Source organism: Ammospiza nelsoni, chromosome 8, assembly GCF_027579445.1.
Source record: "Ammospiza nelsoni isolate bAmmNel1 chromosome 8, bAmmNel1.pri, whole genome shotgun sequence".
NCBI lineage: Eukaryota > Metazoa > Chordata > Aves > Passeriformes > Passerellidae > Ammospiza > Ammospiza nelsoni.
In genome coordinates this window covers 18,016,948-18,039,885 of record NC_080640.1, presented here as the reverse complement: position 1 = coordinate 18,039,885, position 22,938 = coordinate 18,016,948, and the positions used below count along the sequence as shown (strand labels likewise).

At 44.3% G+C, this 22,938-nt stretch overlaps 1 protein-coding gene across 1 annotated transcript in view; it reads right to left on the bottom strand.

Moving 5' to 3' along the window:
• Positions 1–35: 35 nt before the first annotated feature.
• The window catches only part of ARHGAP22 (Rho GTPase activating protein 22), a 52,103-nt gene continuing 29,200 nt past the window's right edge, over positions 36–22,938 (bottom strand). Inside the window, exons 3-8 of the mRNA XM_059477653.1 lie at positions 16,706–16,913; positions 13,107–13,239; positions 8,677–8,750; positions 7,598–7,719; positions 4,377–5,280; positions 36–933 (exon numbers count right to left, since the gene is read on the bottom strand). Coding sequence (XP_059333636.1) covers positions 705–933; positions 4,377–5,280; positions 7,598–7,719; positions 8,677–8,750; positions 13,107–13,239; positions 16,706–16,913 — 1,670 coding nt within the window. The 3' untranslated portion in view covers positions 36–704. The remainder of the gene's footprint in view (positions 934–4,376; positions 5,281–7,597; positions 7,720–8,676; positions 8,751–13,106; positions 13,240–16,705; positions 16,914–22,938) is intronic.

Sequence of the window (22,938 nt, the reverse complement as noted above, 5' to 3'; positions counted from 1 at the left end):
ATATTTAAAGTTCCAAAGAGTTTGTGTAGCCAATCTCATTATTAATCACAGTTTAATTTAAAGCTGCATTTTTGTGAAACACTAAAAACATTAGGTGGGTAAGGGACAGTTTTAGTGAATTGTCAAGATTTTGGCATCTTCAGCATGTTTGCAGACCTTGTTTTCGCAATATCTTCATAAAATAATATCACTCTAGGAATGAGAAATTTGAACAAACTTTATGGAGGGAGTAGGGTGAAAGCCACCTCATTAAATCCATCTGGCAAATGTCCTGGCTGTGGTGACAGGCTGGAACTGCCACCTTCCCAAGCACATGTGTGGGGATCCCTCAGCTCCAGGCTCAGCTTGTCTGTTGGTTCTGGCCATCCACCCACTCTGCAGGACCTTCCACTCTCCTTGAGCCAACAAAAGGATGGTGCAGCTGAGTCCTAAGATGGCAGCAGGACACTCTGGAGAAGAGTATCTTATTGTTCTGTGGATACAGAGGGGACCCACTATTTCTTGGCAATCTGACACTAAATTTTCAAGCTTTATGGTCAGCAGTCTTTCCCAGCTGGCCCAAATATTATAGCACATATAGAGACAACAGGGCAAGTGTCACTGAGAGCACAATCACGATAGAATTACTCATGATACATGAGTATACCAGAACAAAATATGCATTTTCACTCATTTTGTCAGGAATAGGATTTTCTATATTTGTTCTACTTGGGGACTTTAGCACTTTGACTCCCAACAGTTAAACATCCTAATGTTGAAAAAAATTCTTCCATTTCCTTCTGCAGGAGGTAATTTCTCTTCTCAGCATCTTCACGAGCGCGTTCGGAATTCCTCAGCTTTATCTCCAGCATCGTGTACTTCTTTCGTTCTTGGTCCAGTTCTTCTTCTAATCTAACCACTTGGTTCCTCAGATCTGCACTTGTTTCTTCAATTCTTAAAACCAACCGAGAAGAAAAAAAAAGGCTTTTTAAAGTGGCTGGATAAATAATGCTGATGACTATAAAAAACTAAGAGGAACAACTTAAATTTAACATATTCTAAGAGGAAGTTTTAAAGGAGAGAATAAATGCTATTTCATTACTGTTCAATTTAGGGCAGAGCTTCCTTTATTTGCATCTTGAGGAAAATGCTCAAATGTTAGAAAACAATGCCTACTTTCCAGCACCAGACTGCCTGCCTGAGGAGATTGATTGATTAACTCCTTAACTCCTCACTTAGGCAGAGTTCAAGTATATATAATCCCAAAATAATCTTTATCCATATAGGGATACTGTGTTTCCTTATATGGATATCCCATATAGAGAAACATCCTTAGGGATCGGATAGGAATGAGGTCACAGTCCTTCCTCACCAACCATTTGATGGTATTCTCTGTGAAGTTTATCACTGACAAGGGGCAATGCATCACCTTAAACTTTTCCTTTCTGCTCCCTTACATACAGCTAAAGATGGTAGTTTGATTGTCACAGTTTTCACAACAAATCAAAGTCACAGGTGCACTGACCTGCACCAAGTCCAACAAAAAGCAGTCCCTGTGGATGAAGGCAGACCTTTATGTCCAGACAGAGTCAGCTGTTATATGACACTTCTGAAGCTGGGATGCTGCCCCACACACATGTAACAGCTCTGAGTTGACAATTACATTTTCTACCACCGAGTTTAGGGGTCAACTACAGCAGCCTGAACTGCTGACTCAGGACTGAATTATTCAGAGTCACAGCACTTACAGCATTGCTACATTCATAACAGTCCTCTCCCAATGCTTACACTTTCTTAAGAGTGCCAGGTGGTAAACATGAATTACTGAAACTCAACAGAGAATGTCTGGTAATTATATTAGCCTTGAGGGAGAAATGCTCGGGAACAGAGTGGTTACAGGAAGGCAATAAAACTTGCCTCCCTCTGACTAAGAGAGAGAAAATGGGCAGTTGATGAGAAATAACAGCTTTTCCATCAGCAAGTGTTCCTTACCTCTGCCCCAGGCAGGTACTCACTCTGCTTTCCCTTCACTTATGTACGTGCCAAGAGAAAAGCTCATATTCTTTCATTAAAACATGTCCTGCTAGATACACACAGTTCTGCAAACCACACAGGCACATTTACAATTTCAGGGGACTAAATTATCTTCAATAAAATAAAGCTGGTGAGGCAGCCTAAATCTTTTGTGCTAAGCAGCCTCCCTTCTTTGCTAGTTAGCTCCTGTCTTTCCATAGTAGCAGACTTCCATGCAAGTTGAAAAGGAACATACTTTTGCACCTATAAATTGCTACAGATGTAGTAAAAACATTGCAAAATTTTTCAGAACTGAAAAACTTGGCTTGAAATTCTTAGACTTGACAGCACAGTCCTTCAGGCTGTAGGCCCAAACAGCTGGAGTCATCCTGTTTATTACAAAAAGGAGTGATTGCACCTTGCCTGGTTTTATGAAACTCTTTAGTTCATTAGGCATTTTCCTCTCAGCTACTTCGCCCTGTCAGACCTGGCCAATTTAGAGTCCTCCCCTGGAGCCACAGTGCTCTCTGTCCTGTCCAGCTGCAGGGAAAGGCAGGTGTTGGAGCTGAAGCAGCTCAACAGCTGAAATGGAGAACAGGTCTTCCTAGATGCTCCTGCAGCAGCTTAAGGCATCATTGGAACAGTTTTACTGATAAAAGGTGGGAAACCATCTCTTCCCCCAGGCAGCAGGCAAGAATGTGCAGCTACACATTTCCAGGTTCTGCAGCCTGGTATTTCTGTTTATTAACCTGTATCCCTGCAACAAGGCTTGCCAGGGCAGCTCTGCACAATTAAATGTAAGGCACATAACCCTCACCTCCTCCCATTCTGTATCAGTAGGGCATCAAAAAAAGCAAACCATGTAAGTCATGAACTTCCACCCTCATTCACAGGCCTTTCCCAACATCCCATGCTAGCAGCTGCTGGTGTTTCATGAGCTCTTTCTTACACTTTTAATACAAGGTGGGGCTTTTCTCCCACTTGGGGATGTTAGGTGGGAACTGGAACTGCTGCACAGCCTGATTCTCCTTCCAGCTCCACACACCAAGGCAGCACAGTGCAAGAGCCAGAAACACAGAAGGGGCTGGCAAGCCACCACCAGAGGAAATCATAAAATAAAGCAGGAAGATAGCAGGAGGAATACCTACCTTAACAACTGGCCCATGGGAAGAGATCACGGTTCAGATACATTTTTGAGAAACTACCTTAACAAGAAAAAAGTGCCAAAAACCGCAGCCTAAAGCTGTGCTACACAATCCCAACAGTCTTACGTGCTTTTGGTACCATGTCTGGGAGACTGGCAGCATTTTCATACCTCAGGTTCCAATCTGAGTTTTAATAATTGAAGGAGTATAACAGTAACACAACACAAAAACAAAAAACCCCAAACCCTGAGAACTCAACTCTTGGTAAGAAATGGGACTACAGCCCTTCTTCAGTGCAGAGTACTGGTGCTGCAGAGCAGCATGTATTACAATATGGTGTGCAATTTTGCACATGGCTGTATATTAAAATATATCTAATCCCTTTAAGCACCAATATTTCATGTGCATATTTCCCCTGAATGCTTTCCTAAAAGTCTTTCTATTATCACATACACTCATAAAACCTAACATATCACACAAATTAATGACTCCTTTGTTATTAATACTTCCTACTTCCTAGCCCCAGCCGTACACACAACTCTCCTGAAAGCTGAAATGAATTTTTCTGAGTTCAAATGGAAAGTACAGCATCAGCTGGCAAATGACACAATTTCTGCTGCTCTTCCAAGCTAGGCTGCCCCATCAGCCAAGGACCACTCTTCTCCATCAGATACCAAAAGTGAGGTTTGTAGAAGTTCAACACAAAAGGGCTGCTCAAAACATTACAGCTGAGATGCAGTCCCAAATACCACCACTCCAAAAAAACCTGTGGAAAATAATCAAGAGCAGTTTCCTCAAGAATGCTGGAGCTGGGAAAAGAATAGGAAGCCCTCAGTTTCAGACTGGTCTGGTGCAAGTATCAGCACCTGCACAGATTATCCTTGTTGAGGCCTGACCATCCTGTGTCCCAATTCCTCCCTACAAGATGTTTGCTTTGCTATTTCTCTGACACTAAGAGCGGACTTTGGCATTACCTGTGCAGCTCTCATTTACAGTGAACACAACAGAATATGAAGCATTGGATTTCCCTGTGTCCCCTTTGTTTTCTTTTTGATGCTCTCTCAAATCAGAGAAAGAAATGTTGGATTCAGAGTAGCAAGGAAAAAGCAGAAGCAAATCTGCTGTCACCCAACCCCAAACTTCAGGGCTGAGAACCTGGTACCCTTGGCAGCCCACACCCATGTTCAGACGGGAGAATGTTGACAGATGACTTCCTTGTGCCCCTGCAGAAGACATTACCTTTTGATACTAGTCTCATACTCAGTCCTCTGTTTGCTCAACTCTGTCTTTAGCTCCACCACCAAGCTCTGTAAGGCCCTGGAGCATTGGACAGAGTCTCGGGAAGCTGCAGCCGGGTCACTCTGTTCACTGCTGCTGCTGCTGCAGGCTTCAAACCTGTCCATGCTGTTCTCCAGATCTGCAGTCTTGCCCTCGCTCTGGGACAGCGAGCCCTGAGTTACCCACTCGGTTTTTAGGGAGCTCAAAGCAGAAGAGTCACTGGCCCGGCAGGCTGGGCAGCTGCTCACCGAGTCCATCACGGAGATCTCACAGGATGATGTGGACCAGGTGGTGCTGGCCATGCTGTGGGTGCTGAGGGACAGGCTGGATGAGGGGACATTGTCATAAGTGGAGAGTCTCTGGGAGGAACACGAGTCTTTCACTCGCTCCCCAGAGGCTGTCCGGCGATGGCCTCGGAGGGAGTACAGGCCGTTCATCAACCAGTTCCCACTGGAGGAGAGGTTGGGGATGTCTAAGGAAGAGCTGCCCAGCTTTGGGCTCACAGACCGTGCTCCCTGCTGGCGGAAGGAGTATTTCCATGGAGGCAGCGTCTGCACTCTTTTACTGGGGCTCGTGGCAGGCTGGGTCGATTTGCCACTCTGCTCTGGAGGAGTGATTTTCACTGCAGGTCCTGGAGTGGCCTCCAGAGCCACAGCATTGCCAGAAGGCAAATCAGTGGGGCTGGCAGCGCTGTTCTGTGACCTGCTGTCCTCCCCGTCCTCCTCGGAGATCCACTCGACAGTGCTGCGCTGGCGCATTGGTTTGATCTCCAGCTGGCTCCCTGGCACATCCGCCTGAGGAACAGCAAAGATCCGCCCCTGCTCACTGATCAGCACTGTCATCAGGTGCTGAACCAGAGAGGTGCCTGTGGATGGAAAACAAAGGCAAGCAGGTGAGGAGACATGAAAGACCTCTGCGACTCACCCCAGCCTGTTGGCATGACTAGGCTGGACCCAGTTTCTTGGTCTGAACAGGCCCAGAACTATTCTTATTGAAAAACTACAAATTTCAGCTCAGGCGTTCTGCTGTACTCAGTGTCTAGAGAAACTTGCAGGAACTATAACATCTGCATTATATATGCACTTGCAGAGGGTGTACAGCAAGTGCTGAAAGTGCTCTCTGTTGTTTAAACCCAGAGAAACGTGCTGCCACTGTCTTCCAGGAGTGGAGCAGACCATTATGAACATAATAGAGAACACCACTTACCAAATCTAATATAAATCATTTCCTACAAAAGAGGAAAACCTTTAGAAGGGTGAGTAAGCAATTCTATTTTTAATATTGTCTGAAAGAGAATAACATACTCAGGGTTCAAGGCAAGAGCTTGATTTTATTGATGAGTTTTTGATCTATAGCAAGATGTACTTAGCTAACCTACCACTTCTATTTCATGTCTGTGAATGCAGGAAGAGAATTAATATTTTGAAGATAAGGGCATTCCTAACTATTTAGCTGTCAAACTTCAGGAATTTCTATTTGAAATGCATGGGTTAAATTTGAAGAGAGACACAATTAGAGTGCTTTTTGTTAAGATCTCATTATCAGTTTGTTTAGGCAACTCAGGCTACTCTGAAGCTAAAAAAAAGTCTTTCCACTTCTCTGTTACTTTTATCTAACCAACCTCAACTAAATTCTCAACTCAAATAAAAACATTGCCAATCCTGCTATCATTATTAAGTCTAAAAATCCAGCCTACATATCCCAATATTTTTACAGTTCAGACCTGTGGCAATACATAATTCTGGGTCAGATCACTGTAGTGTTTTTACACGATGATGAGGAGGGACCCCAGCACCTGCACATGTGCACCTCCACACAGTTCGGGCACCCCTGCCATGGGATGAGCTGCAGAACGAAATGCCTGGGCTGATGCGAGCCCAAAGCCGTTCCCCGTGCCAGCTGGGCAGGGAGCACGCTGCTGCCAGGCTGCGAGAGCCACGCTGGCCCCGTGGCCACTAGGGGAAGTGCCAGCATCGCACACAGGCTGCTCAGAGCTGTCCCCAGCTCCACCAGTGAACAACGAGCACTGCTCCCGCACTCCCTGCTCCTCCCCGATATTGCACCTTCTGCACAGACAGGGGAAACTATCAAATGTACCCTTAATAATATAGCCAGGGAAACTATCAAATGTACCCTTAATAATATAGCCAGGGAAACTATCAAATGTACCCTTAATAATATAGCCAGGGAAACTATCAAATGCACCCTTAATAATATGGCCCACAGCTCTGAGGTAGGCTTTGAGTCCCTAAACTACTATAATACATCAGGTCATGCTCTGAGGGTGTCCTGCTGCCTTACAGTGAGCTGCCATCGTGGGAGACACATCTGCACATGACCTGTGAAGAGCTCAAGGCACTGCTGCTGCTAAGGCATGACAACACTGACCTTCAGTGAAGGATTGGCATCACACAGAATAGCATGTCAGCTGTGCTCTACAGCTAGGGAGCAGAACCAGAGCCAAGTTCAGGCATCCTGGGCACAGCATCCCCATCTGTGCCTAATTAATTAATCAATTCTTTTGGCAGGCTTGCCAAAATCCTACAAAACTTTATGCAAAAACCTTGCTAAACACAATAGTAGTTGTGTTTCAGTGGAACCTGGGAGAAGAGCTGTATCCCAGCCCTAATGTCAACTTGCTTGATTTGTTTGGAAGCAAATAATTTTAAAGCTTCAGATTTTTTTACATCCAAAACTAACTCTTTTATTTTTGATTATGTGAAGTTTTGATCCATACAGTCTCCTTAGAAGACAACACTTCTAAGACACTTTTAGTTGTGGCCACTGTGCCACAGCCAGAACTACAGTCCTCTCCTCATGGCTCGGATGTTCTCTACAGGGAGCAGTATAACCACTGAAATGCACCAATACTAAATGACTGCAGTTTGGTACTTAAGCACAATCCTCCTGAAAAAACAGCTGAGCTTTCATTTTAGCAATAGGCTCAGAAAGAGTTTCAGGGGCGTAGAGGCATCTCCTCATGGTGGAGAGGAGAGACACTCCCAGTCCAGTGGTGAGTGGGATAAGATGCCAGCTGGAACATCCCTCACAGGCCCTGATGAAAGGGATGGCTTGACTTGTTCTGACTCTGCAGGCAACTGATACAGCTACCAAGGAATGTATGGCTTTCACTTACAGCTCCAAAATACAGCTGCTGTGCCATCCCCCAGAACAGCACCTACCTTCCATCATGGTCACTGGATCCTCCATTTTGGGCCGCAGAATGTTTGGTCCAAATACTGTAGCCAGGTTCTGGACACTCATCTTGTTAATGCTGGAATGAGCCTGAACTTCATCAAGGAACCTTGAAAAACCCCCCAGAAAAATCAAAGGAAGACGGAATTCATAAGTCACTTCTCAGACTAAAAGCATTGAGTTTTGTCCTGTTTTCATACAACCCTGACCCCTGAAATGATTTGAGGAACTACTGTAGCTTAGATATTCAGTGAAACCCCAGATCCCTCCCAGTGTATGAACCAGAGAAGACAGGATGTTTTCTGCCAGAAATGCCCACCTAGCAGTGACCCAGCCTACTGCTGGGTCTGAAAGGACAGATTTTTGCATTTTATAGAAATTCTCAATTTACATGGATTGACTTTGGCAAATTTTCACTTACACTTATAACAGAAGTAATAAGTCATATCCTTGTCTGAGAACTAGCAGCCTGTGGAAAGAACTTAGTGGCTTGGGTTGAATCTAACAAAATATAGATAACAGAACCATAAAATGGTTGGAGTTGGAAGCAGCCTTCAAAAGTCATCTTCCAATCCCCAGATAAAGAGGCAACCCAAAACCTGGGAAAATCAGCAGACATGAAAGGAGACAAGGCTGTAGGGTCTTTGGCAATCCAAGAGGAAGCCACTACCAACCCCACTTCCAAGCCAGAGCAAATGCCAGCCTGGCTATTGACTGCATCTGCTACTCAGCTTGTGTCATAGTCTTCCAAGTGTACAGTATCTGGAATAAGTGTCTACCTTTAGTGATCTGTAGGTGCTTCTGAAATAAACAATATAATATATCAGTATCATTCATGCCTGCTGCCAAGGCTGCAGGTGGCAGCAATTTGCTTGGCTGATCCTCTTGGATAAACCAAGAGCTTCCTTCAGGCAGGCTGCATTCACCTCCACATTTTTAAAGGAGTTGTGACTTACACTTAAGTGGTGGTTTTTGAATATTCATACTTTCAGAGTATATTATTTGCATACAAGACAGCCTCACAAAACTTAAGAGACTTTTCCAAGTGTTAATTAATTTAACTTACTTGCATATGTATTTGAGGAGGTTGTAGTTGGCTTGGGGCAAATTCTTCACCTGTTTAACCAGTTCCTGGGTACCCTGAGGGACAGGAAAAACAAGAAGCAGAGCTATTAATGTAAATGCTGCAAAGTAGACTGACCTTCCTTTAGGACTACAAAGTCTTCTTTCCACAGCCAAATGCTGAACAACAGAGGATAACACAAAGGCTTTCCTTTAGAAGAGGTGTCACCCAGTGTGTTGTGCCTTACCAAAATCCCAATGTCCAGAACTCAATTCAGTTCTTAGTGGAAATCCTCCTGTAAACTTTAATGGTTGAGATAGAAGTCTTCATTTAGTGAGGCCTGCAGCCTTTAAAGCCTGTCCACTGGCATTGGTATCAGCAGATGTGCCTTTGCCTATCTGAAACTCAGAGGCACTGAGTGCAGTAAATACATTGAAGTAATGCTCAGTTGAGCAGAGCAAAGTTTTTTCTTGAAAAAGCTAAATGAGTCCAATTCAGCTGCCTCCTTTTTAATTACATACTTCCATTTGCAGTCATTCTGACCGGGGACATATTTCTGTCTTTACATTAAAATGTAAGATGACACATCAGCTGAAGGAATGACTTAAAGCCCTGAAGCTACTTAAATCATCTAATGAAAACCTCTGACTCAGGAGGTTATTGTCCTGCCACAATCCCAAGTATCATTTGCTTGTTCCTCAATGCTGCTGTTGCCCTGGAGATTTGCTTATTTTTGGACTCAATGAAACCTTTTGTGGAAAAACAGATACCAAAGCACATTTAAGGAAGAGTGATAGCTGTGAACTTATGATGGAGAAATTCCAGAAGGAAATGGTTCCAAAAAAGTACAGCTGAACATTCATTTCAAACTCCCCTTTTTAAGAACTGTTAGGAAGGGAATTCTGTTGGCCAAACTCTTGCAATGTATTCCTGATTTCTCTGGTCCAGACAAGTCACAAGGATCCATAGTGTAGTGCCTCCTTATTACCTTAAATATACAGGTACTTATGCTTGTTTAATGGTGACAGCAATGGAGATACCATTAAAAGGCCAGTCCCTTCTGAAAATCTCAATCCTCTTTTTTCAACTTCTAAAAATTTTTCAGCCAGAGACAGCTGCTACTGGTGTGAAAGTTCAGGTCAGTTGTTCAGGTCAATCAACTTCCAAGTGACAAGTTTGAACCAGAACTAGGTGAGCTAACAGACCTAATTTCTCTTGAATTTTACTCTGTAACCCAATTTATTTCAAATAGGGAAATCAGGATGACATTTGGCACTGTATTTCAAGTGCTCTGAATTAAAATGCCATTGGCTCTACTGGATGTAAGAGAAAGCTTTGGAACAGACACTTAGGCAGATGTGAACAGCAGGAAACATGACCTAAAGGTAAAAGATGCTACCTGAAAGAAAAAACAGTTCTAAGAATTTACAATCCATGCTTTGTCACAAGGAATCTCAGGCATGGGATTACACAGAGAGTATCTTTATATTCATAGAAGTACAAACACCTGACAGGTAAAAAAAGTTCTCTCTCCTACTGCAGCATTTATCAGCTCTGCCAGATTTGTCCTTTCCAAGGCCTGGCCCACATAAGGCAGAGGCTTAGCCTAGGAACACCACAGTGACAGCACAGGGGAAAACACAAACTTGTAACCCCTGTAGTGACAAACAGCACTGGTCGTTGCCAATGCCTGCAGCCCAGCAAGCAACAGAAGCACTGTACTGTTATTTATCATGGGATTTTGCAGAAATAACTCTTACCTCCTTGAAAATGCTGCTTTCCAATGAATGATCCCAAACCCAAGGATTTTGCAATGTGTGTAACAGATCAGCACCAAATCAGAGCTTCTAGCTTGGCTGGAAAACTAGCAACACTTTAAATGTTCATAAAAAATTAAGATGCTTCTTGAAAAAAAAAAAAAACAAACTTGAATACCTGTGTTCAATCCACTGAACTGCTGTGTGCCTCTCTAATGTACAGGTAGCAGGGAAGGCTAAAATATCATCGTGTAAAGGTAGCTCAGACTCAAATCAGTTTTGAGGCTTTTGAAGATCCCTCTTGCTCTAAATTTTCAAACCCTCCTCCCAGTCAGGTGGGATCAGAATCAAATCTTTTCTAATGCTGCAGTCCTGCTGAAACACCTGGAGACCTCAGCACCACCCAAGGTCTGTGTTACAGCCTTGTTTGCACTCAAACACCAGGGATCAGCTGGGTGCAGAATGAAGATGAAAAGCAATTTGAATAAAAACTTAGGGCAGTACTGGAGCTAGGCTAATAAACACCACAATAATATCTATCCATAGGCCCAGTATAGCAGCATGAGGTCCCACAAATTCATCTGAAAGGCTACTTTGCTGTAGGCAATTCTGATTTTTTGGGTGTGAGGTGAGGGGTGGCCATGCAAAAAAAAAAAAATTATGCTAAGAGTCCAAAAGTCTCATTCAAAACTTTCAAGTGAAAATTTAAAAGAAAACAGTACTTCAAATTAAACCAGTACAACTACACATTGTTTCAAAATATCTTTACAAAACAAAATGTTTGCTTTTTAAATTCCCTGCTTACCATTACATGTTAAAAATTATAGTTTCACTGAAACCACTTTTGTGAGCAGGGGGATTTTCCACGTGGGAGGAAAGTCAGGACCCATAGGCTGGGCATGACTTAGTGCTGCATTCTGCTCCACGTGCTACTGCGCACGTACAGCCTCTCCACCCCTGCTGTGTGCACTCCACCTTCCTTTCTGAAAAGGTAAACAGCCCACGTTGGGGTTCCAGGTTTCCCTGACAGTACCAAAATTGCTTTTGTTTACAACAGCACCTTAACAAAACAACTCTGAGCTATGAGCAGTGCTGTTTTCTAAGTGCTCATTTTGGCTACCTAGTGCTCCCCATTGCCTTTCTAATCTAAAGAGAATTCTGCCCTACAAGTCATATGAGTCTGACCTTGCTCACAGAGATGCTGCTTCCCAAACTGCTGCAGCCTGTGCAGACAAAATCGGGCAAACAACATAGCTAATAAGCTGAGCAGTGATGTACAATTATGTTTGCCCAATTTGGCAGTGTCTCTACTCTTGTGCAATAGTGCTTAATGGATCCAAAACTTCCCAGTCTGCACATCTTACAACCAAAATCAAACCAGCTCCACTGCCCTTGAAATGCTGCAGTTTCTTGTGAAATAACAGCTGTGGGGTGTGTAGCACAGCACCCTGCAGAGATGCCTGAGTTCACTAAGGACAAGGCAGAAAATGAGCAAGTTTTGGTGGGAGTAGACACACACATCTACCCACTAAAATACAACATTAGTGCACTGGCACCCTGATGCGGCTGTGTCCAGAATGTAGGTACATATCCACATGTGGTAACATGCTGTGTCATGCATGGAAATTTGCTTTCTCACAGTTGACTAGAGGTTACATTATTTTTTTTATTTGCCTTTTAACCATAAAAACTTATAAAAACATATTATATATATGATCCATTTGATACGTGCAAACAAGCATCTTCCTGTGGGCATCATAAAGGGCAATCTCCACAGAGCCTTCTGCCACTTGAACTGAAAGTGAACCCCAGACTCACTGTGAGGAACAGTTTCTACAAATTCTGCCAGAGACAAAGACAAGACCACACACAGAAAAGGGACAGAACTGGGGACCACAACTTACAAGCCCTCAGGCCTTGGCTTCTTTAGCAAAGACAAGACACAAGTAACAGCCTCTTTAGGTTTGTGACCTAGAAGGTGGCACCCACATCAGACCACATCTAATGTGCCTTTGCAATCTGCAAAGGGCTAAGGGAGCACCACAATATGGATGAAAAAGATCAATCAAACACATTGCAAATGATCCTACTCCATGACTGCCACGGACTTGGTAGCTTTTGTCAGCCCTTTCCCTTGCCTGGAAACCAAAGAGAAGAGCATTGTAAGAAGGTTCTGGCAAAGTATTCATAGCATTATTTCCCCCTAGTTCTGGGATAATATCATAGCCTGCCTTCTCATAATGACTTTCCTCTATGAAATACAAAGACCATTTCACTGATCAATGTCTCATCCACCAAAATCTTTGGGAAGAAGAGTATAGTGTTCTGATATATAAAATGGAAAACACAAAGGGAGTGACTCCATACAGCTTATTAGTGAGTGAACAGCAAAGCTGGGAAAGGAATCCAGATTTCCTCCTACCTTGCATCTCTTGCCAATTATGCTACACAAGAGCTTTGCTCTGAAGAAAGAAGCACCAGGCTACAAGACTGACTTTTTTTTAAAGTAGCAGCCTGTGATAACAGCACCCCATTCACAGCTCCAGGAAAATTCAGGGAAAGGTTCCCAGGGACTTCATTAATTTAAATCAAGTTTGAAGAGATGAGGAAAAAAACCTGTACTACATTGATTCTTGGAAACATCCTCTGAGGAGGCAGATTAGAAGGATCACTGACCTCTCCCTCATCTTTTGAGAGTAGCTGTCCACAAGAAAGAAAATCTTCGTATTTGGCAAAGGGGATGACAGGCTCTGGCAGCTCTCGAAGGTAAAGCTTCAGGAGGGACGCCACAGTGTGAACATCTGTGTTGCTGCAACAGAGAACAGGGAAGGAAATTTAGAAACCCACACTACCCCAAAGCTTGATGCCTTTTTTGGGGGTGTATCAAGGGCCCTCTTAGGGACAAAGCAGGCACATGGAAGGAAGCTCTTCCTAGTCATTGGTAGTAGGCAGGAAGTTCTGCCTGGGAACAAGGGAAATCTCCATTCTGTCAAGACAGAAATGCACCTCAGGTAACACAGGCAGTGGAAGGGATATGCCTGTCCATAATACTGCTTAAGGCAGGGTGACACTGTGGTTCCTCTGCCAGTGCGGACCAGGAATGTGAGGAATAGTGCAGGCAAGTGCACAGTGATCACACAGCACTGACAACAGATGCATCCCTGCTCTGTGAAACATAACCTCTGAGTCTCTCACTGGTCCTCCCTGATGCTCTCCCCAGCCAGCACACATGTACAGCTCATGGGCTGGGCTCCCACGTGCCCTGCTCAATCATTCAGTAGAAATGGAGGAAGCTGTATTTCCTCCTGGTCCTCTATTGCCTTTTGGTATGGCTGCCTGGCATGTGGTATCTGGAACATCCTAGCCCATCTGTTATGATAGGATATCAGCTTTTATTTTCTCTCCTAGTCCAGGAACTCCTTTTCCCTCTTCTTTCTCCTTTTCTTTGAAATTGGGGTTGAGGTGTCAGATCCCATGATGAACCCTTTCCAGCTACCCAGCTGCTAAATCTCTTCTATTTAATATGTTGGGTTTTTTTTTTTGTTTTTTTTTTTTTTTTTTTTTTGAAGACACAGCTAAAAGAAAACTGGAAAAACTACAACAGGAAACTGTCAGCAGATACCCCATACTCCTCATCCTGCTTATGTTATTCCTATTAAACAGCTCCATCATATTTAAGAGTATCAGAGTTTCACACAGTGGTTTTCTTCAGCTGATTATAGTGTTTTACAAATGAGATCAATACCCTTATTATTTGTTTTTCCTTTAGTGTGGAGTTTCAGGCATGGATGGTGAATCTGACTATCCCTGAGAAGCAGAGCCCAGAACAGAGCTTCAGGGCCACTGGCTGCAGTAACTGGTTCATCCATGGTGCCATATGAAATACAGCCAGACTTTCAGTCAACATGAAAGTGCACCAGGAGCAGACTGCTATAGGTACTTCCAAAACAGCAACACCTGGCCTTTCATGAGAACATCGGAAAAGAAAGCCTTTTAAAAATAAATATTTGAATTGTCAGCCATCACAGAGGTTTGATCCATCATGGGGAAGGCAGGCTATAAACCTGGGATATCACTGTAGTTACAAAAGATGTCTAAAAGCACTGACTGCAGCTGGGAAATAAGAAAGGATATTGCTTTCACTGCACCTGATTTGGAAAGAAGCATAAGGATTTCACACTTCTGCTGCCAAGGTATCCCAGGCCATACAGAGATAAGCTGTAGTTACACATACAGAAAATTTTGGTTGCTAGGAGGAGAAGGATTTCATTTAGCCAGAGTGGAACTCCCTCTCCTTTCCTGCTCTCTGTGACACAGGTGTGTGAGACAGACTGTGTGGGGAATGGTGGAAAGAGCAAAAGGCAACAACTGGGACACCCTCAATTTTCCACTATTCGGGTACTCCAGGCTTGCTTCCTTTGATTGTGCACTGAACCCTTCAGTGAACGTGCTGCATTCCACACCGACACACACAAGGCAGCCATCCCTTCCTGGAGATCCTTGGTGCCTCTCTCAAAGGGGAGACTTAGCACTGATCTGTTTAGCCAGTGCAAATGCCTGTGGAAATAAAGGTGCTTTCTGCACCTGAGCTGGGGTAAGGCACTGCAAGAGGTTGCTGTGGATGCCCCATCCCTGGAAGTGTTCAAAGCCAGGTTGAATGGGCTCTGAGCAACCTGATCTAGTGGAAGGTATCCCTGCCCATGGCAAGGGGCTTGAAGGAGGTGAACTTTAGGATCCATTCCAATCCAAACTATTGTACAATTGTATTTTGCTTTAAAAATGCTGTGTGGAGGCTTGGTTTATCTACATAACAAAGAATTTAGATAAGGCTAAATAAAACTTGAAATTGAAACTTTCACTCCTAATTAATTCCTTCTGTAGATACTCCTGTTCCACAGTGTAAGGACTGAATTAAGATAATTCTAATTCTGAACTAGAACACCCAGACATTCAGTTAAAAACACAAAGGTTTTGTTTAAGAAAAAATTAACTGAGAAAATTTGATGATTTCAAACTTATTTTTTCATGGAAATATTTCTAAATGTTTGACACTTCCATTTAGGGAGCAAATGCTGTTTGTGGTTAGGAATCAAAGAAAGGAGGATGGGTGGTCTGGGAAGCTGAGGGAAGGGAAGAATTAGAAGAATGTTCCAAATAAACTCTGCAGATATACTTCCCAAGATGAGACCAAACACTGTTTCTGCCCACGCAGGAGACAGTGCTGGCTCTTCCTGCAGTGGTAGGCAGGAAGGGAAGGGATTGGCAAGGTTGAGACTGGCTGCAGGTCTAGGGGAAGCAATCCCCCAAGGTTAGTGCGCTGGTAATACACCAGATGCCACTGGCATCACCTGGAAAGCCTGGGCTAGTGAGGACCAGCAAGAAATGGTGCCAGGCCTGCAAGACAAGATCCCAGATCTTATCTCATTTATGGACCTGTGATAGAGATCAGACCAGATCTACACAACACCCTTGGATCCAAATATCCCTGAAGTTCAAGGTCTCTGTTAGGGTCAAGCCCCATTTCACAAAGGGCTATTGAGCTTTGCACAATGCTGACCTTCACTCCAGGCAGGATGTACTCATGACAGAGTGGATGGAATGTTAGTTACAGGGTAAGGACAGCTGTTGGCTGAAGGCGTTGATGGCATTTATCTTTCTGATCATCTGACTGCCCGAGGGCCAATGCAGAGACTGCACAGCTGAGAGCTGCCCTTCCCTTGCTGCCCTCGGATGAGCACTCTGAGACAGGGCTGGCACTCCTCCCATGGGAACCAATATTAAGCTGAGCATCTACAAAACAGCTGCTGGCATAAAGGCCAGGTAAAACATGTCAGATGATGGTGACTATTTTGATACCTGGTGACAAGGAAGAGTCAAGATATTGCTCCAGGCAGGTCTGCTGGAAGAATTCAACATCTGAAAGCAGTACATCACCTAGTTCAGCTCTGTCACACCCATTTCTCTGATGGGATCCCACCAGCCTCTCAGTGTGCTGCACCCAAATCTAGCAATGCTTTTCATTCAACATGTGCTAAAGCTGAAACACTGGAGAAGCCCCACACAGACCAATGAGCTCTGCTCCACCAGTGAGCTGAATAAAGGCCTCCACATCCACCACCATGTGGGAGAAAGCTCCACCAGCGCTTTCAACAGAGAGAATAACGGTGTGGAAAGAACATGAGAACAAGCAAGCCAGGATTGCTACTGCATGGATATTCCTGGCAGATTTTACATGTCACACATACACCAGCCTGAATTTGACAATGCCAACTCACCTGTCAAAAAGGGGTTTCTCTCCACAGTCAAAAGAGTCCTGCAGATCTTTGACGAGGTTGGCCTGCCCGGGCATGCGGAAGAGCCCCTCCTCGGTGAGGCCTCGCTCGCGGATGAAATCCACGCACTGCTCCACCAGCAGCGGGGCCAGGCGCTGCCCATAGCGCCGCTCGTACTGCACCGTGTCCTCCAGGCGCTGCCCGAAGATCCCTGCACCACAGAGAGAGACACAGACACCAGAGTCAGGGTCAGCCTCACCCTGCCTCAGCTCCTGCTTGGGGCACGCGGCGGGGAAGCGCTCACATGGAGGGGGCAGCCTTGGGAAGGTTTCTAACAGACTCTGAAGGATAAAGCTATTTTAAAAAACAAGAAGTATATGACGAATTATTTTTTTTCTGCTTGACAGTGCTTCAAACTGCTCTCTGCCCTAAGCTGGTTTATATCTCATACACAAGGAAGGTGAGTTTAAGGTTATGTTTATGGTTATCCACAGCTGTGCTGGATTTAGACTAAGTAATTATACTTTCACTGCAGCTCCCATCCCAAGAAGACCAAAACAAAGGCTACATTGACTTTATGGGGCACATGTCCTTGCTGCATGCACCCACTGCTTAGGCTGTCACACAGTTGCCCTCCACTAGTTTGCAGCTGGCCAGCCCAACAGACAGCAATCCCACTAGGGATTGCTAACAGAGCAGAGTACAGCTGTCAGCATCAAAACTGGATATTGGGAGAATCTTCCACCATCCTGGCAGACTCTTTCTATTTCTTTTCCTTGCATTACACTTGCTGAATGAAAATTTAAAATGAAAAAAAACCCATATTAAAATAATGTATAATCCATTGTCCTTCCTACTAAAAATTGTGTGCTGTACTTCCTGCATCTTGAAAGTATCAGAAGCACCATATTCTGTAAAACCAGACTGGCCTAGGTTAATTCTTTAGTCAGATCTACTGTAGACATTTATCATTAAGTATGAAGCACTGTCTGTTTCTCTGGGGAGTATGGAGTTCCTGGCCAATACCAGCTGCTGAATGCCACTTGTCTGGCATCGGGTTTTTCAGCAAGACAGAAGGGGTTGTGTAAGCCAGAGATCTTAGTTCAATCCCTATTACTAGGAGACTGCTCCATCTAAAAGGACTGCTGCTGAGTTGAGTTCTGAAACACTAATTCTAGCACCCTACTATGTTTGGTGGAGTAAGGGAAGAGAGTATCCAAGTTAATAATGTTTTGGCAATAAAAGTTCAGTAAGTGAGGGAATCCCAGAATCTACTTCCAGAATTTCAGAATCTATTCTCAGAATTTCGGATGAAACCAGACCAGAGCAGGTAGGACATTCTACTCAGGGATTTCTCAAACATACAAGAAGTTTTCCGTAGATATCAAGGATCTTTAGGTCATTCATTCAACACTCAGTTAAACCTGCAGGTCTGAAAATAAAAAAAAGCAGCATGCAGTACTGGAGTCACACTGTTTCACACCCAATAGCCTGAAGCTGTGTTTAATACTTGCACATATGTGGTCATACCAGGCCAGGGATTTTGGTCATTTCTGAAGGGTCCACTTACCTTCCCCCACTAATGACCATGTCTTCTTTTTTTTAGTGCTAAATTCATGAGAGTAACTCCTGGCAGGATATTCCCTAACCATCCATCACTGTTCTTTACAGGAGACACCATGTCAAACCATACCTCTTTCTATATTCAGTCCAAGCCTGCTGAATCCTCAGTGAAACAAACCCTCATTATCAGGTTCAACTCACTGAACGAAAGCTGCAAGAAGAATCCTGAAGCCCAATTTCTTTTCCTTGCCTGTTTGTTACACATCAGAAGACAGAAACTTTCCTTACACCACAACCTACACAACTGCATTACAGTATCAAAGCTGGAGGGCCATGAAAAGTCTCAAAGGAAATTCCCTCATCCTGGCAGGAGAGCATGCCCTGGAGCATGGGAGTGACTTATCTTTATCACTGTATGTGTTGGGTTTATTGCAGAGTAAAGGTTTTACTAGTTCTTATTTATAATCTCTTTGAGTTTTCACTGAGTTGGGTGCCTCTGAAGTCAGCTTCTAGGAAAGAGAATCTCTTTCTGGTTTTGCATGGATTGCTTTGTAATCCCATCAGGTAATCCCTGCTGTCATGATGGGGCATATCTATTTCCTTAAAATGACATATGTAGCCACTTTTCCAGATGCAAGACACATAAATTCAGGGAGGTCAGGACGTGGCACGTGTCGGGGCAACAGCAGCCCTCTTTTCTTAAATCCCTGCTTGCTGAATCTGTTTCCTAATGGGTCTGTCTAGAGAAAACTCTGGGAAGGAGGTAAATGCTCTGCATTCCCCAGGCATAAAGCACATGCACAGTGTTCTCCTCTAAGCTCATGTTCTGAGGTTCTTCACCTAACTCAGATCAAGGACAAAGGCAGTGTCAGACACACACATAAGCAAGCACAGGCAGAACAAGTGCATGCATAATCTCAATTGAAGAGAATCTACTTTTCCCCAGCCTTGACTGGTCTGTGATCAGCAGCATCTCCAATGCATTTCAGGCAGCATCAGTCCTTGCCTTCACAGCCAACTTGGATCACAACAGCAATAGCTTTCTGTAGGTGCAATCTACAGTGAGTCACTTCTGGAGAGAAGAGGACTACAGTCAAATATGGACCACCAACACAGAGGTAAAGGAATGTGATGCTAAGAGATAGAAGGGTGATCTCCTTTGAGACTCGGAGCAGCAGATGGACCCTTCACAAGTCTCACCATCACTGTGGGTGTCTCCAGCACAGCCAGATACTGGGGATCCCATCTTTCCTCCTCACACACTAAGGTCAGTTACACTTTTCTCCTTGATGAAAACAGCAGTCTTTGGAGGCAATAAAGGCGTTGAAATATTCTTATACTGCAGTATTCTTCACCTCCATTCAGACCATTACAAATAAGTAACAAGAAAAACCAGGCATGAAACAAACATGACTGAGGAAGAAGATGACCTACCTATCACAGGATGAGTGAAAGGAGCTGGCAAAAGCATGGGTTTCTTCTTGTGTGACAGTGTCTGCTGAAGGGCTGTGCTAGTGGGATCACACAGTCTGTATAGGTGATTTTGATGGGAAGAGGACTCACGTCATTGCCAGGGTGAAAGATTTCTCGCAGCCCAGCTCTCCCTCAGCTGCCGCACACCCAGTTTTGGCAGCCCCACTCCAACCCAACTGCAGCTGCAGATCTATGACTTTCATTCTCCCTTGAAATTGAACCCTAATTTTCCAGGCAAGCATTAGAAAGGATCACCAAACATTGCTCAGACAAAATATTTCACCCAAGACAAGTCTTTTGCTAACTGCAACTTTTCCTTTGTTACATTTTTCAGTTACACTGCAGCTCCATGCTTTTTCTTTCTCTCTATCCTACTTTTTTTTATTTTTTTGCTGAGTCATAAGCAAGGGCAACCAGAGATGCTGCTCAGAAGGAGGACTGCACCCAGGCTGAGTCTTTTGGCAGTAAGAGCATTATGGTTGGTGTTAAGAGAGGAAAAGCACAAGAGTTGCAGTTAGCTGGACTGAAAAGTTGGCCTTGGAGAAATTGCTCGTCTTTGCAGTGGCTGCAGAACTTGTCTATGGCTTAGAAAAGAAAAATAGTGTTAAGATACATAGAAAGAGCAATCTAAAAGCTATTTATGGAGTGGGCTGGAAGGCTTCTGTCAAAGGGAACTCTGAGATGCTGACAGTTTCAGGCTGGCTATCTGGGCATCTGCTTGATGAAGTTTGGGAGAATTATCACGTGGACCCTCTCAGTCACACTGGGAACAGACTTAGCAGATGTGCCTACTTCAGTCTCCCAGTGCCACACAGGGCAAACTGAGGAACTGGGGCTCTGTGGCTCTGTATCATTCATCTCATTTCTGTCAGGTCTCAGAGCTTGTAGAAGTGATGTGCAGTTAAATGTGCCTGAAACTCCCAGTATATGACAGCATCTCCAGTTTGGACAGGGACTGCCCAGCCTTGCAAGGAGAAGCAATGTGGAGCCAGTCACACACAGCCTCATCTGCCTGCTCCTCAAGGCACAGGCCTGTTTTTAATCACTGGGCCCAGCAGCTCAGACTGAACTTGGCAGCGCTTCACTCCATTTGATGATCCCGCTGGAAGACATTAAAGTCTTTTTCTTCATTCTAAAGAAGGGAAGCCAGTGCCATCTAGTCACACTCCAGACAGTGTTAAGCTGGAAATAAAGCCAAAAGTTTACTAGCAACCTAAGGGTTAACTTTCCTTGTCATACCCTTATCTATAGCTAGGCCCTTTTGTTTGATTTCAAAGCAGAAAAAAACTCCAGCATGCCTGGAACCACATCCTTAATCTCAGAAAGATTCAAGAGATACTAAAAAAATGAGCTAGCAGAGCTACAGAATTTCTTTCCCTCTACTCCAACAAGCTGCCTCTGTTCTTTAAATATTTAGGTGACTCTTTGTGGAAAAAGCAAGCCAGGAATGATGTACTGACTAAGACACAGACAGGCTCTCTGTCCTGGCCTGAACAGCTCACCCACCAGCTCCAGGCATACAAAGCCTATACATTCAGCTATGCTGTCCAGACATGCAGTGGGCAGGAAAATATATGCTCTCTGCTACATTTTTCCTCATCATAGGCTCTGAGTTCAATCAAAATAAAGACAGAGATAAAGTCAGTTTTTGAGTAGATTTTCTTCATATGGAGGACTGAGGACTCCGCATCTACCTAAAGTGTGAAAAGTCCAGGCACACCTACGTCAGCTGTACGTGCAGCTTATTCCACACGTTAAAAGATGTGTGGGAAGATAATCAGGCTTACACCTGGATGCTGCTCCACAACAGCACATACACCCGCGCACGCATGTGGTGCCTCACAGACAGGCAGTTTATGGATATAAAGACTGTGTACGTGCTCACCTGCACAGGTAAGTGCCTGCTTTTACCTTCCCACTTTCATTCTTAAGTTCCCATTTATCTGTCCCTCTCACACATGAAAGCACTGAGAAAAAATCATGGGCAGACATTCAGAAATGTGTGTGTTTCCACAGCACAAAACACACACAAATCTTTAACTTGCTTCCCCTCCCCTAGCCCACCCAAGCACAGACTACGTGAATTACTGCAGCAGCAACAGAAAAAGGAGTTTCATGGTTGGAGCCATGTGTACTAAAAGAGATAGTCCTGAACAACTAAACAATTAAATGCAAGAAAAGGGGGGAAAGAAAGGAGGCAAAAGACCACTAGGAATCAAGAAAAATTGACAACATAACTTGCCCAGAGTCACACAAATGAGTCTGTGGTACAACCTGGTGTCTTCTGACCCTATTCCCAGAAAGAGCAGTGTCCATATACTAGAAGCTGATTGCTCTCATCTACACACATCCATTTAAATATTCTGTAGATATGAAATAGAAACACCTCTCCCCAGAACTATCTTCACATGCTAGCTTGGTATCCAGTAGTATTTTTGGCCATAGTCTGCGTCCTTCCCACTCCTTCCCTCTTTGAAAAGTCAGCTCCTATTTTAGATTCTTAGCCTCTGTCTAAGGCTACACTTAAATATCTGCTTTTCCTCTAGCAAAAGAAAACCATAACAAATCTAAACTCTGGAAAATCATCTCATACCTCTGGTTCTTGTGCAGCACTTCGCTACATGACAGGCGCTGAGCTTCAAGCAGAAACCAGGCAGTGTCAGACAGCAGGAGCGGCAGAGAAAGAAAGTCCTGACTTCAGGCATCAGACACATTCTGAGTCCCAGCACTGGCAGCTTTCCATTCACACAGCGCTACAGAGCACAGAGCAGCCGATCTGCCCTGGGAGATAATCTCGGCAGCACATCTGGTCTTAGCTCCACAGCTCGGCATTAATTATGACTTGTGCAGAAAGCATTTGAAACATCCAATGGGCTGCAGCGCTGCGCGCGGGGAAGGGGAGAGCAGAAAGACAGGCAGGTAGGGTCTTGCCCACCCTCGCAGCAGCCGCCAATGTAAACAGCAGCTAAGTATGGGTCACAAGTTTTAACAAAGGCATCCCCCATCGGCCCTGTAATATATTCATGCTCTAATTGCTTGTCAGATCTATTCCAGATAGCTGGAAAAGCTGAGCAACAGTTGCTGTCTGCGTGCCACACTTTGGATCCTTCCTGATACAGGCAATATTACTGTGCTGCAGGCAAACGGGTACCTGGTCTGGCCTCCCATCTGCTCTCAAAGCAACAGAAGCAGAAACCTAG